The 15833-nt window shown below is 47.2% G+C and overlaps 4 protein-coding genes across 4 annotated transcripts; 1 reads left to right on the forward strand and 3 right to left on the reverse strand.

The window, feature by feature from the left end:
* Positions 1 to 3552: 3552 nt before the first annotated feature.
* Positions 3553 to 5346, reverse strand: FPOAC1_013905 (uncharacterized protein; the record flags this gene model as incomplete). The annotated part of the gene is made up of 8 exons (XM_044858245.1): positions 3553 to 3981; positions 4050 to 4314; positions 4366 to 4472; positions 4533 to 4744; positions 4799 to 4869; positions 4922 to 4975; positions 5048 to 5122; positions 5177 to 5346. The coding sequence occupies 8 exons, from the start codon at positions 5344 to 5346 to the stop codon at positions 3553 to 3555; spliced, it is 1383 nt and encodes a 460-aa protein (XP_044700701.1).
* A 287-nt stretch (positions 5347 to 5633) lies between these two features.
* Positions 5634 to 7403, reverse strand: FPOAC1_013906 (uncharacterized protein; the record flags this gene model as incomplete). Its single annotated transcript, XM_044858246.1, has 3 exons — positions 5634 to 6171; positions 6231 to 6523; positions 6582 to 7403. 3 exons carry the CDS (start codon positions 7401 to 7403, stop codon positions 5634 to 5636), a joined length of 1653 nt encoding a protein of 550 aa, XP_044700702.1.
* Positions 7404 to 8201: 798 nt separating this feature from the next.
* On the reverse strand, positions 8202 to 8738 carry FPOAC1_013907 (uncharacterized protein; the record flags this gene model as incomplete). The annotated part of the gene is made up of 1 exon (XM_044858247.1): positions 8202 to 8738. The coding sequence occupies one exon, from the start codon at positions 8736 to 8738 to the stop codon at positions 8202 to 8204; it is 537 nt and encodes a 178-aa protein (XP_044700703.1).
* A 3992-nt stretch (positions 8739 to 12730) lies between these two features.
* On the forward strand, positions 12731 to 13070 carry FPOAC1_013908 (uncharacterized protein; the record flags this gene model as incomplete). Its single annotated transcript, XM_044858248.1, has 2 exons — positions 12731 to 12874; positions 12945 to 13070. 2 exons carry the CDS (start codon positions 12731 to 12733, stop codon positions 13068 to 13070), a joined length of 270 nt encoding a protein of 89 aa, XP_044700704.1.
* Positions 13071 to 15833: the final 2763 nt, after the last annotated feature.

The following is a 15833-nucleotide window of genomic DNA, read 5'->3' on the forward strand; positions in this document are numbered from 1 at the left end:
TTGGCCCGGTCTCTCTACACCCTGCCCCTTTCAACACCACACTCAACTTCACGATTCACTTCGAGATCTCATCAGGGAGGAAATAATAGTTGCAGAATCCAGTTACAGGGCCACAGAAGACGCAGATATACTATAATTTGTAACGTGTTTGATAAGTGAGTGGGTCATCCAAGTGAGTGAGTCAGCTTAACCTATACCTTAATGCCAGATTTTCATAAAGCTATATAAAATCCAAGCTAACTTTAAAATAGCTAAAACTTAACTATTACATATTTAACTATATAAAAGACTAATATACTTAGTAAAAGAATTCTAGCTAATTTATTTATAGCTAGTATAGAGAAATGTCTATTCACACTGTATAAATAAGCTTTTCTATATAAAATAAAATAGTTAGAAATCTACAGAAAATATATATTACTAAGCTATCTATATTACAGTAAAATCCAATTTTAGTGTATTTTTAACTATTTTATTTTAAGTAGCTATGCTCTATAGGGTAGGTTATTTTTGTTACGATCGGCCCCTATAGGCAGCTGTAAGCACCACTGTAATCGCTAGCATAATGATTATGGCCCGATCTTTTGCCCTGTGGCTTAGCGGTTAGGTGCAACCGTTACAATTTTTCAGTGTACAGTATACTGACTCACTCACTTGGATGACCCACTCACTTATCAAATACGTTATGGGGAATTGTCCTGCAAAGCAGCATAGCCTGGGTGCTCAAACAGTCACTTCCCCGGCCTTCAGATATTCAATAGTCAATCTATCATCACGAGCAGCTTCAAACTACCGATTTCGCCTTCAACTTACATTTTTGGACGCCTTGTGATGCACGGAATAGCCAATTAGCCATAGTAGTCAGCCGCAACTCGTGGAAATTAAGTTTCTGCTGGAGTCTGTTAGACCAATAGCTGTAAGTTGAAGACATTTTGCCCTAACTGCCCCCTCTGGACATTGAAGGTTTGAGATGGGATTTTCGAAGCTGAAGACTGAAGTCTACCACTTTCGCTAAAATTATGCTCCAAAAGTCTGTAAACACCCCACCCTGTAGCAACTCAACTACCGTACTTCAGCCGCGATAACTTCACTTATACACAATTAATTCAATTAAATTCCAATAATAATAAAAGTCATATCACTTTGAAGCCCTAAATTTTCTCTTCAATATTTTGTATACCATCCCCTCGCGCGAATGCAAGCGTCAAGTAGGCGGGGAAGTGAGTCAATCAGACGATTAATCTGCTCTGATGTAATTGCTGCCCACGCCAACTTGATACATTCGATCAACTTTGCTTTATCGACTTCGTTGTTTTTTAAGAGATTTAAATGAGGAAACATCTTGCGAATGTTCAACTTCAATTGCTTCCAAATGTGTTCAATTGGGTTGAGATCAGGACTGTGAGCAGGCCAGTCAATCCAGGAAATGCCGTTTTCCGACAGCCAGTTCGTTGTAGCTTCCGATGTGTGTATACGAGCGTTATCTTGTTGAAAATGGCGAAAACCGGTCCAAATAGGAAGTAAACCTTCCTCCAAAGCCTGTATATAACTTGTAGGAGTATATCCTTTCCTTCGTGCAGTCTGATCGCGGATCATGACGATGATATCAGACTTGCCGCCTCTCCAGATAGCTCCCCAGACCATGATCGATAATCGTGACTTTCCATGAACTGTCATATTAACTAATTCCTTCATAAACTTCTCGTGAGGCTTCCGGAATATCCAGCCTCGTTTATAATTGGGTTGCGATTGAACTGACGATTCGTCGCTGAAAATGTTCTGAAGGTGCCGAAAGTCAGATGAGAGATTCCCGAGCGGCGTCCATCCGCGAACTTCAAAACGACATACCGCCAGCAATTCTTCGATATCTTCCTTCCAAGCTTGACGCCAAGAAAGCCGCTGACGATCGGTTTCTCTAGATAGCGGTATGCGTTGCATAGCCCTCCATTTGCGACCGTAATGGAGGCGGATAACTCGGCGTATTGTTGTTCGTGAGATATTGCCACCTAGATAATTAACCAGCAATTCATATGTGATCCTACGGTCGCGTTTGAGAGTTATTAATACGTACCGAATCTGCTGAACCGCGAGTTTCCTGGGACGCCCAGAACGACATTTTTTGTCCAAGGTTTGGTGAGTTTTCCAGCGTTGAAAGATCTTGAAGGCTGCGGCGGCTGAACATCCGGCCTCCTCCGCGACATCTCGGTATGACCTCCCGCCCTCCACAGCTTGAACGATAAGAGCTCTAGCCACCTCACTAAGTTCCTGGTTACTTTGGCGCCCGGTGCATATAACGGACAGAATTCCTTTCTTTTGCGACATGATTTGTCGAAGTTGTGTACGATTGAAAACGTTGGACCGGTTTGCGTTTATGTGGTGGATAACCTGTTGACGGGGCAGCGTTTACAGACTTTTGGAGCATAATTTTATACGCACAACTGCGTCATTAAAAAAGCCGCCTTTGGACATAAATCTGGCGGGTAATATCCGTCTGTGAGTTGATGGTCGATGCTTTATAGGGTAAGTGATTGAACGATAGAGGTGGCTGATATGATTGCTAATGAAAATGGCTTCAAGGCTGGCATAATCATACTGTCACATCAAGCCATAAGCATAACCAAACGGCATGTGCCGCCTAGGTCCCAAAAGACGCATCTCTATCCTCACTTGGGAGAGGCCCGTGGGGGTTTTGAGACCATCTGACATAGAGAGTATCGCGGGCTTCCCGCAGGAGCCCCTCTTGCAGATTCAGATATATCTCACATTGTTGTGAGGTGTCAGCTCGATCATTCCTTTTGTTTGTCATACTTGCTGGTGGGCCTTCGATAAACTCTTTACCACTTTTGTGAGGTATCCCACGAAGCTACGCCATGGTTTAGTATTTAAAAGACTCCCTTTCCGTGCCACTAGGCTTGGCTCCCGACTCATGACACAATGGTTGATGATATCGCTTGTACGATCAAATTGATGTATTATATCTGAGAGAAAGTATAACCAAACGCAGTAGTCAGCTTGTAGTGCATCTTCATAAAACTCACTTGTTCATACTCGCGTAATGAAGCTTTCCATGCCAGAGACATTTGGGCACGTGATGATGTGGAGTAATGCAGATGCATCAATTAAGAATCTTTATACCTCCCTATAATATGCCGTGCTGATCTCCGCGAAGGAAAATAGCCCAGCCTCAGAAGAATTACTCAGTCTATCGTAAACGGTTTCAGTATGCGCAATAAACTCAGTATAGGTAGTACGGATGAACGTGCCACAGAACAGAGCCTGTCTTCCGGTTTTAAAAACGCGACCCAAACAGGAACGGTCGATCATATAACTGGACCGATTTGCCAGCGGGTATCATCTCCCTTCTTGTATGCCTCTATTGTTGGATTGTGAAATTGCTTCGCTTCCGCAATTGATCTCCATAGCGGAAGAGATACCAGAATCCAACAATACCAAGTATGCTCAAGCCGCCTAATAGACTGCAGCCTCTTCCAATTCCTAGATTCAGGTAGAGAGGCCTACCGAATAGAATGGCAGCTGCGGCAAACGAACTCCTTAAGGCATCATTGGCGGCAAAAGACTAGCCGCGTAATGGGGATAACCCAATGGAAGATAAATAAAGATCCCAGAGCCCACCACAAACGAGAATCCGCAGTAAATAACAATACCAAGCGTTGGCACTTCCCAGGGAATTGACTCTCTCGCGCCCCAGCCAAATAGGAACATGCCAATTGGCGCACCAAAGACACCAAGTAGTCCAGGACGTAAGAAGGTCTCGGGGACATCATAGGAACCCAGTGCTTTGAAACGCTTCTCGATGCATATACGGTACCAAGATAGGTACCATACGATGCCAACAATACACGCGATTAGAACGCACACAAAGACGGCACTCGTTTCTCCAAGATTCATCCCATAGATCTTGGGATAAACAAGTGGGAAAACCTCGAAGAAGGAATAGTATATTCCGTAAGTAAAGGATGTCTGCACGGAGGAATTAGATATGGAGATTTCTCGAAGGGAAAACACGCAACATGATGAAGGCAGCTTACGTAAATGTTTACAAATGCGATTGAAGGATCCTTGAGAGAAATCTCGAATGGCTTAATCAGCGCCGCTTTTATGGCATCTCTGTGGGTCACCGCCCTCAACGCAATGGACGTCGCATCATTGTATTTGTCCGACCCAGTTTCCTCTCGCAGCAGTTTGGACCTGTGGTACAGCAACGTCGGTGTAGATGTCTCGGGTAAGAAGATGACGAGGAAAATGAAAACAAAGCATGAGAGCCATAGCAGTTCCCACATGGACCACCTCCATCTATTGCTGGTTAGAACGGATGTAAATACTAGAGAAATAGGAGGAGCTCACCCTTTGACAACAACTGAGAAGCCTGAAAACAATGGGCCAAGTGCCGGGCCACAGTACATAGCGCCTGACCATGCCGCTAGACTGTATGGGATGTAGATGACGGAAAACTGTTAGGCAAGCAGTTAGTGACTAGACAACATGACTAAGGTAGAGAAACCTGGTATTACCATGTCCGTAAGGCTTGCAGCACCAGTGGCGAGGCACGGGCTTCCGAAGAATCCTTGCAGGAAACGAATGATGAGGAATCCAGCAAAGCTCTCTGTCAATGCCGCTCCGACGCAGAGGAGATTGAAGATAGCGAACGTAATGATGTAGATCGGGTTACGTCCGATGTAGGGGATTTCGCTAAGCGGAGAGAAAAGCAGCGGCCCAAATCCATCTGTAGTTCTCGTCAGTCTATGTCAAAGTCGTGACCGTAATTGAGAAGACCCACATCCGAGAACATAAAGGGCGAGACCTAGCGACGCGGCTGTTTCTGTGGCGTTAAATTCTTCCATGACCTGTCTATATGCTGACTTAGTGTATCGTCCTTATGTTTGATATACCTTTAACTTACCCGACGCTTGGAACGTAAATCGACGACCCGCAATAGATGGTAAAAGTGTACAAGCTGTCAAAAAGAGGTTCAGTTTCAGCAAGGGTCAGGTAGTGATCGGGATTCATCAAACTAGATACAACTTACCAGATCAAGGCGGTCACCGCCGTCTTCCTTATTGTAGACCAATTGTGGGGGTTTTCAGGATCATCGTCTGATTTCCTGTGTTTGCCGTAAGAAAAAACGAAGATTGATAGCGTAACACTTGTCACTCACCATCCAACAAGTATACAATCATCCTCTACCTGGAGATTACAGTGTGACGACCCGCTGCTTGCCTCCTTAGGATACTCATCTTTGTAACTTTTGAATGCTAGGAATCGGTTCCTTGTTATTAGTCTGACAATCGTACCCAGGGCCGTGGTCCGGAAATAACGCGCTATCATCTTGACGAGGTCTTGATGGTGTCTTAGAAGGGTGCGGACTTATGGAGTTGCATCTCGAGAAGCCAACTGAGACGTAAGGCAGTCTTATATGTTTACTTGATACTTGCAAGACCCACTGCTGCAAGTCTTGTCCGAACTTTCAGCTAGCTACTTCCTTCAATACATTCCGATAACCATGGATATTCGGGATGACCAAGGGGTCTTCGCCCCGCCCTTAGGCAATTCGGGATTTGGGTGGGTCCCCGCATCCCGGAGCGAATTAAGAGGTAATTAATTACATGCATTCTTCATACGAAGTTTCTTAGGGCATCAAGCCATTCCTCTTCAAATAAACCTCCAAGCGTGGCGTCTTGCTGATTTGCAGAGACTCCAGCATAGGTGGGCTGATAATGCAAGGTCGCCATCTCAGTCTGAAAAATGGAATTAGCAATTCTCTTGAGTTCCAATAATATCTTCTTAGCCCTCGGCCATATATCCTCATAATGCCTGAGCGTGCCGAGGCAAACGCGGATCCGGGATCGGGCTACTTCGGCTTCGTCCTTTGGTAGTGCTGACTTGCAAGCTATGAGGTGAGCAATGGTGCAGCAGGCAACCATGCAAATGACGAAAGGCGACAACTGGGCAGAACCGAGGGGCAAGATGATAAGGCATTGATTCTGCTTGCGGATGGCTTGTAAGAGCTTTTGCAGATGTGACTGACGATTCAGACCGCCTCCACCACTGAGTCCCAAGAGGAGTGGAGGGGGAGGCGACCCGCACGTAGAGATTCCTTCAACAGGGTCATATCGAAGGGTGGAAAAGGGTCTGTGTATGTAAGCAAGACATCTAGGAATCTTTGGTCAGTTCGAATCAACAACTAGCGAGAAACATGTGCGAGTTCTTACGTGTACATCATCATATGTGACTGAAAAATGAGTTGATCCAAGAAGGCAGGCCGAACATCCAGATCTCGTTTACTTGGCGGTAACATCGCAAACCAGCCGGCGATCTTGGCCTCAAGATTATCACAGAGTATCTCTGCTTTAGATACGGTTCTGAACTTGAGTGATGCGGGCAGTGTGGTAGCAAATATCATACTTGCATCGATGTAATATGCAAACGAAGAGAACGGCTTTTCTTGCATGTCGTACTCGCGATTATGATACTCTGCGAATGTCGTTCTTGTCGGCGGGATAAGCTTCGTAATTCAGTTTAGCAATGACAATATTTATCCAGGGACAAATCTGGACGGTTACCATTTCATTGTACTCCTTATCTTCGCATGGTAGATCCACGTCAAAGCTCATGTCCTTCAGCCTCAGATCATAGTCCTGTCGAATAACAGCAAAGTTTGTGTCGCTCACGTATAACATCCACATTGTGCGCCTCCAACTTTCTGCGAGTACTGGATCGCTTTCGGAAATAAAGTCGGCCAGTGTTTTAGTGTCCATGCCAATGAAGCTTGCTTGGTGCATTGCCTTTGACAGTAGTTCATCGGCAAGGTCCTGCTCGGCGCACATGCTCTTTGCCAATGCCATCAGCAGAGTCGTTTGCACGGTGAACCCATCTATCTGTTCGTTCTTCTCTAACAAACAATCTTGGATCCCAAGGGTAGGGTTACTTGTGTAAAAAGAGCCAATGTGCTGAACAGCGGCTACGACATGCTGAATATTAGGGCATCCAGCGGCATACCTCGCGTCAAGAGCTGGCCTCGGCAGAATAAAAGGATGACTAGGGTGAAAGTTTTCATAGTACAAGTCAATAAGCTCGATTCCAAAATCACGAGCAGTTTCCCTCACTCCAAAGCCTAAAACCGAGCCGGACGGCATCTGCCGAAATTCCGGAGTAAGGGATGTAACGCTATCAGTGGGTGTCAAATCATCGGGTTGGAGATCTTGAGCCCGTGATCTTGTTGAAGTTGCTTTATAGCTACCACTTCGGCGCGATTCGGGAAATGCGCAGGTTCTAGAAAGGCCTTGACACCGGGAACAAACAGGACGTGTCCCGTCGCATTTCAGATGCTGGTTTCGACAAGGGAGACAGGCAAGCGTCGCACGAGTTTTCGATCGGCGCTCCATTGTAAAATAAGATAATCGACTTAGAATACGATATAATTGATTTCGATGGATTGGCTATGCTGTTGATTGTTGCGGCTTCCGATCGTGTTGTCCTTTAGAAGGAAGAACTGTTGTAAAAGTCTTCATTCAGCCTCCGAAGAGCGGTGCCGCCAAGAGATATCTATGACTCAGCAGAAACTGTGGACAGGTGGGATCTGTTACCCGTTGGCTCGAGGCCCGTGGGGCGGGGGCAACTAAGCAAGCGGTGATACAGTGGATTCGGTGCCAATTGTGTGTGTTTTTCTCATTTTCCTCTATTTTGAAGGTCTTTTTATGTCAAATTTAGCTGAAAATGACGGTAATGTAAAGTTGAAGCTTCTCATAATTCTCTATTAACTGTAGCTATCTTAAGAGGGAGGCGTTGACTGTGGCGGCGGCGGCGAAGGTGTGGAATAGAAAACTGCTCTCAATGTATTTACTGCGGTAGCTGTGTTTCCTTGGCCAGCGAGGCCCTCTTTGCCAACGGGCCTTTCTTCTCTGATGATATCTCGAAGTGACTGATGAAGCTGTGTTTGGTGTTGATGTGGGCACGGCGTTGAGGGAGGCAGCTGTTGAGAGGAGAAGCCGGGCGGCGAGGAGGATATCTCAGGATAATCTATGCCGGCGAGATCAATGAGAGGAAGCATTTCTTTCTTCACCCTCACTTTCTTCATCAGGCGGCGGCCTTGTGAGGGCAAAATCGACTGTATCATCGGAATAGAGACCTTTGAGATCTACCGCGCTGAGAGGCTTTACGGCATACTGAGCATTGTGGATAGATTATGTGATCTCAGGCGCTGGCTGCGTATCTATTATATAAAAGTCAGCCTTTTCGCTAAGCATAGTCGAAATACGAGCACGCTGTTCATCGTATGAAGCATATTCAACATCCTTCCCTGTGTGTTGAAGCCACTGTTTAAACCGAAGATTCTTCGGAAAACCGTCGACGATGGCTTCCTTATTCTCACGCCACTCCTCCTTAATGCGTTCCATCTCGCGCTTGGCTAGAGATCGTGTGGCTCGAAGCTGAGACTTCTGATCCTTGCTTTCTTCAGCGGCGAGATATTCGCCCTGCTGATTGCGAAGATCTTGGAGAGAGGTCGTGAGAAAATAGTCATCCATCGGCTTCGCTCGCTTTCCTCGCTTTCTTTGGTGATATCGCTTCTCAATACGTGCACGGCGGTCATCAACATACCGTGTGATTACGTCTTCAAGAAGCACAGCTTCGTTAACAATATTCCGAATATGTTTTAGCCCGCGCCGAGCTGGGGAGCTCAATACATCGTGATAATCGTTATCAAGACCAGCGCTCATCATATGTCAATCAAATCAACTTTGGCCCCGAAGTTGATTTGATTGACAGCCCTCGAGCTCAAAGTTGATTTGTTTGATTTGATTGATACCCTTTTCAATTCCGTGAGTGGGGACCCCAACCCGAAGTCATCCCCCTCGTGTACACCAACACTCAGCTACCCACCCAACTACCTAACCTTACTCCGCCCTGCCTGACCCAGTTCTTGAGGCATTGAACATGTTCCAATGTATCTGCGCCCATCGAGAGCCTCTGAGAAGTCAACGTCAGCTTCGCTAGGCTGAATTGTCTCTCACAATCGCTCGCCATCGCTGGAATAGCAAAGACATCCAGGGCAAAGCTGCTCAGTGAAGGAAACGAAGCCCTGTGGTCTCTCCACCATTCGATAGCATCCTGCGTATCCTGTGGCTCGAGACGGAGTTACCTTTCGAGCTCGCCGACACTGCCACCCGTCGCAAACGCTTTCTTTGTCTTGCTATTACCGTAATCCACTGAGTGTACTGATCATCCTCTTGACCCATCGTCCTTGGCGCTGCGTCGTACTTCGTTGTTTCCTCGCACAGTCCCTGGTTCGCGTCGTACCAACGGGTGAAGTAATCCTTGATTCCAGCCTTGGCATCACGAACCCAAGCGAGTTGCTCCTCAGACACCCAAGTCGCCTCTAACCAGCTGATCCCGAACCTCGGGTGAAGAATGATTGCTGCCGCAAACAAGGGAGATTCTCCTAGCTTGTCATAATACTCATTCAGCTTCTTCCACCCGTTGTTGATTGATGCCCGAATGTAGGCTCGATGGTCCGCTGGTAATGTGCTCTTTTGCGACGTCTCGGACGCTGATCGCTTCTCCGCCGTAGAATAATCAGCCCGAGAATGCAACGGTAAGGCAGATTCTACGAATATCGGAGGTTGACTCCGCTGTGGTAGCGCGTAAACCTCATCCTCCTCAAAGCGGGCAGGGAGACGGCGAACGCGGCTTGGCCGACCGTTGGACTCTCGGAAATTTGCTGACGCCGTTGCAATCCGCTCCGCAGCATCCACTTGAGTTTCTCCCATCGTCTCCTCCGTAACCTCACTACAGAAGGCCTTCCAGTCCTCAAAATGCTCCAACAGATATTCCATTCCTATCACCACCTCCCACAGGCGTCCATGGCTGTCACCTTTACCCCAGCCTTGCGTCCGCATCGTCTGAAGGTATATGGGTTTGAGAATCTCGTTGACTTCGCCAAGAACCCGCCAGTCTTCACTGGACAATATGTCCTCCGCCGGGATCCGTCTTGCCCCGTCTTCCTCTTCTTGAGTTGCAAAGATAAATGCTCTGATATCTGTCTGCTTTCGCAAAGCCCTCTCAATCATCATGTAAGTGGAGTTCCACCGCGTTTCGTTTTTCATGACGACCTCGAGCTCGGCCGTGGATTCCTCGCAGAGCCGGTATTCCTCGTGATCCTGCTCTCGGGCAACTCGCTTGACTCGCTAGACTGGCTAGCTGGGGTGATCCGGTGAGCTCTGTACAGGTCGATTAGCTGCTGGATATCTTGTCAATGAGATTGAACGGGATAAGCACAGACTTTCGAAGATGGTCCGCTGCGGAAGACGTGGCTTGCACCGAAAAGAACTCCGCTGCGCCTCTCATATCACATCGATTGCAGCACCAGACGTGACCTATCGGTAGATCCTGATAGTTCAGCTCAACTAGGAAGGTCCCGTGCGACCTAATCCAGCTCTTCCTGCCCTTTGCACCTTTTCGAGCTAACAAATCCTCCTGGACGAAGCGACGGTTCTTCCAGGTAATCTTGGACAGATTCTCAATGGTCGGGTTGGGAGGTAAAGCTCCAACGGCTGCTTCTTCCAACTGCTTGGCGACCGTTTTAGGCTGAGACAATCGTGAGAAGACGGAAGAAGGAGGTGTAGGTGTTGAGGTTGAACATGATGGATGGTATATAGATAGTCCGATCCGTCAGTCATGTATATATAGCTAGGAAGGACATGTCTTGTCTGCAGTTAGATCTTCAACCTTATCATCAATCAATCTCATTACCTCACATCAATAGTAGGGCAAGGTGTCAATGTTGTTGGCGGAAAGCCAGCTGGCGACGGGGAGAGTGGCGAGTTCGACATCCTACTGGTGAAATGGAATAGAAACCACGTGTAGAAGGGATTATTTCGATGGCGCGACATGGTTGGAAAACGCGTTCCACATTGCATATGTAATATGTCAATTATTTCAACTTTAGAAATGTGTGATTTGATTTGATTGAAAGGAAGAATTCGACGATTTGATTGATTTGATTGGGGTGATTGATTGATTGAGTTGACATATGATGAGCGCTGGTTGTCACTGAGCGGTTGCGATGTGTCACGTCTCTTAATAGTGAATAGTGCGGGTAAGGCGTATTCAGGTAAAGAAGTTTTGTTGATAGCTGGTGAGCTAAGTTCTATCTAGTGCTAAGAGAATGTATATATACTTGGAGGTATGCAAGTCGAATGGCGTGCGTTCGACTTCTACAGGGTGGGTAGCTGATGATTGGAGCGAAAAGTGGGGTGCTTATCCCACGTGCATAAGGACCTGTTGGGTCGTAACAGTTGACTTCAACCTCACACAACCTCACGCTTATACCGATAGCGAGCATGAAGATAACCTTAACGAATTCTCTGATCTAGATGAAGTGGCGATGCCCTCATCGCCGCCGTGCCTGCCTGACTACGAGTCACTTCCTGAATCACTTTCCGAGTCACCCCTGCCCTACTCAACGCCGTGCCCGACTCAACACTAAGGCCGATCTGAAGATTCCCTTGGGAGGCTGTTCTACAAGGCACCCGAGCCTGGCCGCCGCTGTAGCTGCCTATGCAGCCCGAAGATAGTCAGTAGTCAATTGATATCACGAGAGACCTCAATTTATCTCTTCTGTGCAATTTCTGACCTTTCCGACAAGATTTAAGCACCGTAATATGAGAATTGTTGAAAATCACACCAAAATCACACCCCCGCAGATGTCACGCGATTTTGTGGCCAACTAAGCTTGCTTAGTTGGCCCCCCCAACTCGAGCCAACGGGTAACTGGAATTCAATTTCCCTCAATTTAACGTTTTGCTAGTAATCAATGACGTTATTTCATTATTAATATGACGTTCGTCATATGTTTGTATAGCCTTGAGTCAATCTCACCATGTCATATATTACGAAAACAGGCTGGTCCTCTACAGCAGGCTTTCTATCCACATTCCATATTCCATACTCCATACCGTGCCTTATGGAATATGGAATGCAACCCATATGGAAACTAAGAAATGCCGTCATTTACATTTCAACTAAACCGAATCTGGGTTGGAGCTCTATCAGCCAGCCGAATCATCTAACCCCTCTATGTTGTTGTCCTTAATACCTTCCGCTTCAAGTAACACTACCGGATAACCTTGTCTTATCCCGCTTTTGATCCAACTCTTCATGTATTCGCCTCTCAATTGTACAACTACCCAATTGGAACCGGTCCCATGATATTGTGCGTCTTGCCCCGGAGAAGACGCGCTCCAGCTTGGGGGATTGCTGGTACTTCTATCATGGGCCAAAATAGGTGGGATGCTAGGTATCTATGATTTGGCTCATTTTAATTGGTTACACCACTCTGTCGTGACCTGGCCGGTCTTTTAATTTTAGAAGAAACCGCATCTCAATCCGACGTGATTTGCATGCGTGAGGCGTGTTTTGTTATTGCGAGGGCGACGTGTTGTGTGATATCCCTCAGTCGCGTATGTAATTTTGGAGTAAATGTAAGTACCCCAAGTTTGCAAATCAAAGCGCACTTTGCTTCTCAGCGAACCCCCCTACCTGAGGTACGAAGGTCAGGGGGGTTGTGATTGAACCCCCTTAGTATATAAGGACGCCTTTTCTCTGCTTCAAATCAGTTCTCATCATTCTTATCATCAATAACTCTCTCACACTCACACTCTACACTCAAAACCACTTCTCTCTCTATCACTCTCACCCAAAAACATCATTCAAAATGAAGGCCACTTTCTTCTCCCTCTTCGCCCTCGCCGCGTCGGCCATCGCTTCTCCTATTGCCCAGCCCGCTGGTGTCAACCCTACTCCCGAAATCCAGGGGGTTCGCGGCGCTGTTAAGGCCCTCGAGAACATCCTCGCGATCGTTGGCGTTGACCTAGGAATTATTCACAAACGATCCTGACAGAATCGTTCATACAAATGTGATTTAGCAGGTTGTTACGATCCCAGTTCTTACGTCACGTGTACCCCACAAAAACTCATGCAAGGCGTCAGCCGCAAGAAACCCACCTACCCTACGACAACCAATGAGCAACCCCATGTTGGAACGACGGATGTAGGAACGCAGCGTTCCAGGAACGACTCATCCCAAGGACTTGTCGTCCCTCGCACAATCACCACAGTATACACGTTCATTTAGCAGTAGATAGAACTTAGCTCACCAGCTATCAATAACACTTCTTTTAACCCTAACCTCAATAAGCCTAACACGCACTATTGTCACGGGCGGGTCTCGGTAGTACAGGTGAACGGGGAACGCTTCTGGCGGGATCGGTTCTATTGCTACGGATAGGCACTGCAGGCACGTCAGGCTCTATTGACAAGACGTAGCTCAAGGAGCTACGTTCAGGATCTATGGTTGGTTGGTTGGTTGTATTCCTACTCGGTTTTAGCCGCTTTTTAACAGCCATGCCCGGCTAGTGGGGTTTGGCCGACAGCCGAGACGCGCCCCAAATATTCATCCGTGCCGCCCCACTTCGCCAAACATCAAACGATATTTGGCCAGCTGTCTCCAAACTTCCCACTTTCTCCTCCTCCCTAACCTCTATCTACATCGGCCGACCAGCTGCCGTAGATCGTGGTTTGAGATACTAATGTACATATGTGTTTTGTCTCCAGCGAGGGTGGCTATCCGCCTCGTGTGCGGGTCCTTTCTACCTACAGTCAGTGTTGCGAATAATATGGCAATAAAGTAGTATATTGCAATACATACCATATAATATGCCTTTTCTGGTATTGTGATAATATGATATGAAGTCTACGATATTGTGACAATATAATATGAGGATGTCCATATTGGCAATATATTATCTATATTGGGCTATTAATTCTTGGGTGAATTAGCCCCGTGAAAGCTGCAGAACTCGGCCTTACCCTATATAAGAAGCAGGGATAGCTGGCATTTTATTGGCCATCGTTCACTTCCACGCACTTCTTTGTTGACAATTAGACCTAACACGCGATCACGCATGAAAGAAACGCGTGAGGGAGTGCAGACCATGTTGGGTTGGGCCATCTTCGCCTCTGCTCCTCCCATTTCTTTTTTTTGTTTTTTTTGTTTTTTTTGTTTTTTTTTGTTTTTGAAAATCACTCGTCGAACTCAACTTTACAAATCTAACTGCCATGCCTCAACAACGCCTCTCTTTTGCGCAATGGTCACAACGAAGAGGGTCGTCAATTTCTGGCGACCTTCTGGAGTTTTCCAGCCAGCAATCGGATGATCTGGACGTAAGCCAAAAGTCCAAGTGCCTGTCATCTCAACCTCGCACCGTCTCCACAACCTCCTCTACCAAGCCCAGAACATCATGGGTCTTCTCTCATATGCCAGACGAGGAGGTAGAGACGAGATACTACAATCAGCGGACCGGAAAGGAAGAGTGGCGCTGTAAACATTGCGACAAAACCTATGCCTCTTCAGGGGGTACTGCAGCTCCTGCAAAACATCTCATGGACCCTCCTCCTGACGGTCACGGCCTGCCAAAAGGAGCCCCGCGAACAGCGAAAGTTACAACTATACGAACTATTATCGAACAAGCTCGTGTTGCGGCAGAAGAAAATCCCCGAAAACGCCGTCGACTCAACGATCAATCCGGAGACTCGATCGAACCTGACCAGCTCGAGGCATTATACGTGAGGTTTATCACGGCCTGCTCTCTCCCATTTCGGCTCGTGGAATGCCCAGAGTTCCGAGCACTCTTGGCCTACATCAATAACGATATCGAGACTTGGCTTCCGGATACGCATGATACCGTCAAGACATGGATTATGCGCCAATATGGATGCCAGAAAGAGGGGTCAAGCAGCGCATACAGTCGGCAAAGTCAAGAATTCACATCAGCTGCGACCTTTGGACTTCTCCCAATTCTTTGGCCATTTTAGGCGTAGTCGCACACTATGTCACGGAAGACGGTCAGCTGGAACACCATGTTTTGGCGTTGAAAGACATCGACAGTGAGCACGACGGTTCTCATCTCGCTGTGGCCATTTTGAAGGTGGTTGACGAATGGGGCTTTGCTTCCAAGCTTGGATATTTCGTGATGGACAACGCTGGCAATAACGACACCATGATGAGATCCCTTTCGCTTGGTCAGTACAACTCACTATTTCTCCTGACTGGCGGCCCTAACATCCCACAGGCCTCCTACGCCGATATGACATCCAATACGATCCCAAAGTGCACCGACTCCGCTGCCAAGGCCATATCATCAACCTCGCCGCCAAAGCCTTCCTCTTCGTCACCGATAATGAGAAGCTCGAACTCGACGATCCTGGTGTGCATAATGTGACACTAAAACATATTGAAGCGTGGCGGAAAAAGGGGCCTCTTGGCAAGATTCACAACTTCGTCGTTTTCATCCAACGAAGTGTCCAGCGCAGCCAAAAGTTTCTTACTATTAGCCATAACCGTAAGCTCGCACGGGACAACGACACAAGATGGAGTTCGTGGTATAACATGCTGCGAGTGGCCCTGAACCTCAGAGATGCGATTGACGGCTATTTCAACAAATGGATGGAATTAGATTGCGCTGGAGACGAGCTCTCTTCAGAGGACTGGATCATCTTGGAGAAAATCAAGTCTTTCTTAGAGAAGCTGAAGATGACGACCAAGGCTCTCGAGTCATCGTTTGCAACACTCGATAACGTCCTCTTGGCTATGGATTTCGTTTTGGCACAATTCGGAAGCAGGGAAGGAGGCATATATTGACGATCCGATAATGGCGCCCATGTATAACTCTGGCTGGGCCAAGTTGGACAAGTACTACCGGCTCACTGATGAATCGCCTGCCTACGTTGCCGCTATCGTGCTCCACCCTTCGCATAAA

Source organism: Fusarium poae (genome assembly GCF_019609905.1).
Source record: "Fusarium poae strain DAOMC 252244 chromosome Unknown contig_4, whole genome shotgun sequence".
Lineage (NCBI taxonomy): Eukaryota > Fungi > Ascomycota > Sordariomycetes > Hypocreales > Nectriaceae > Fusarium > Fusarium poae.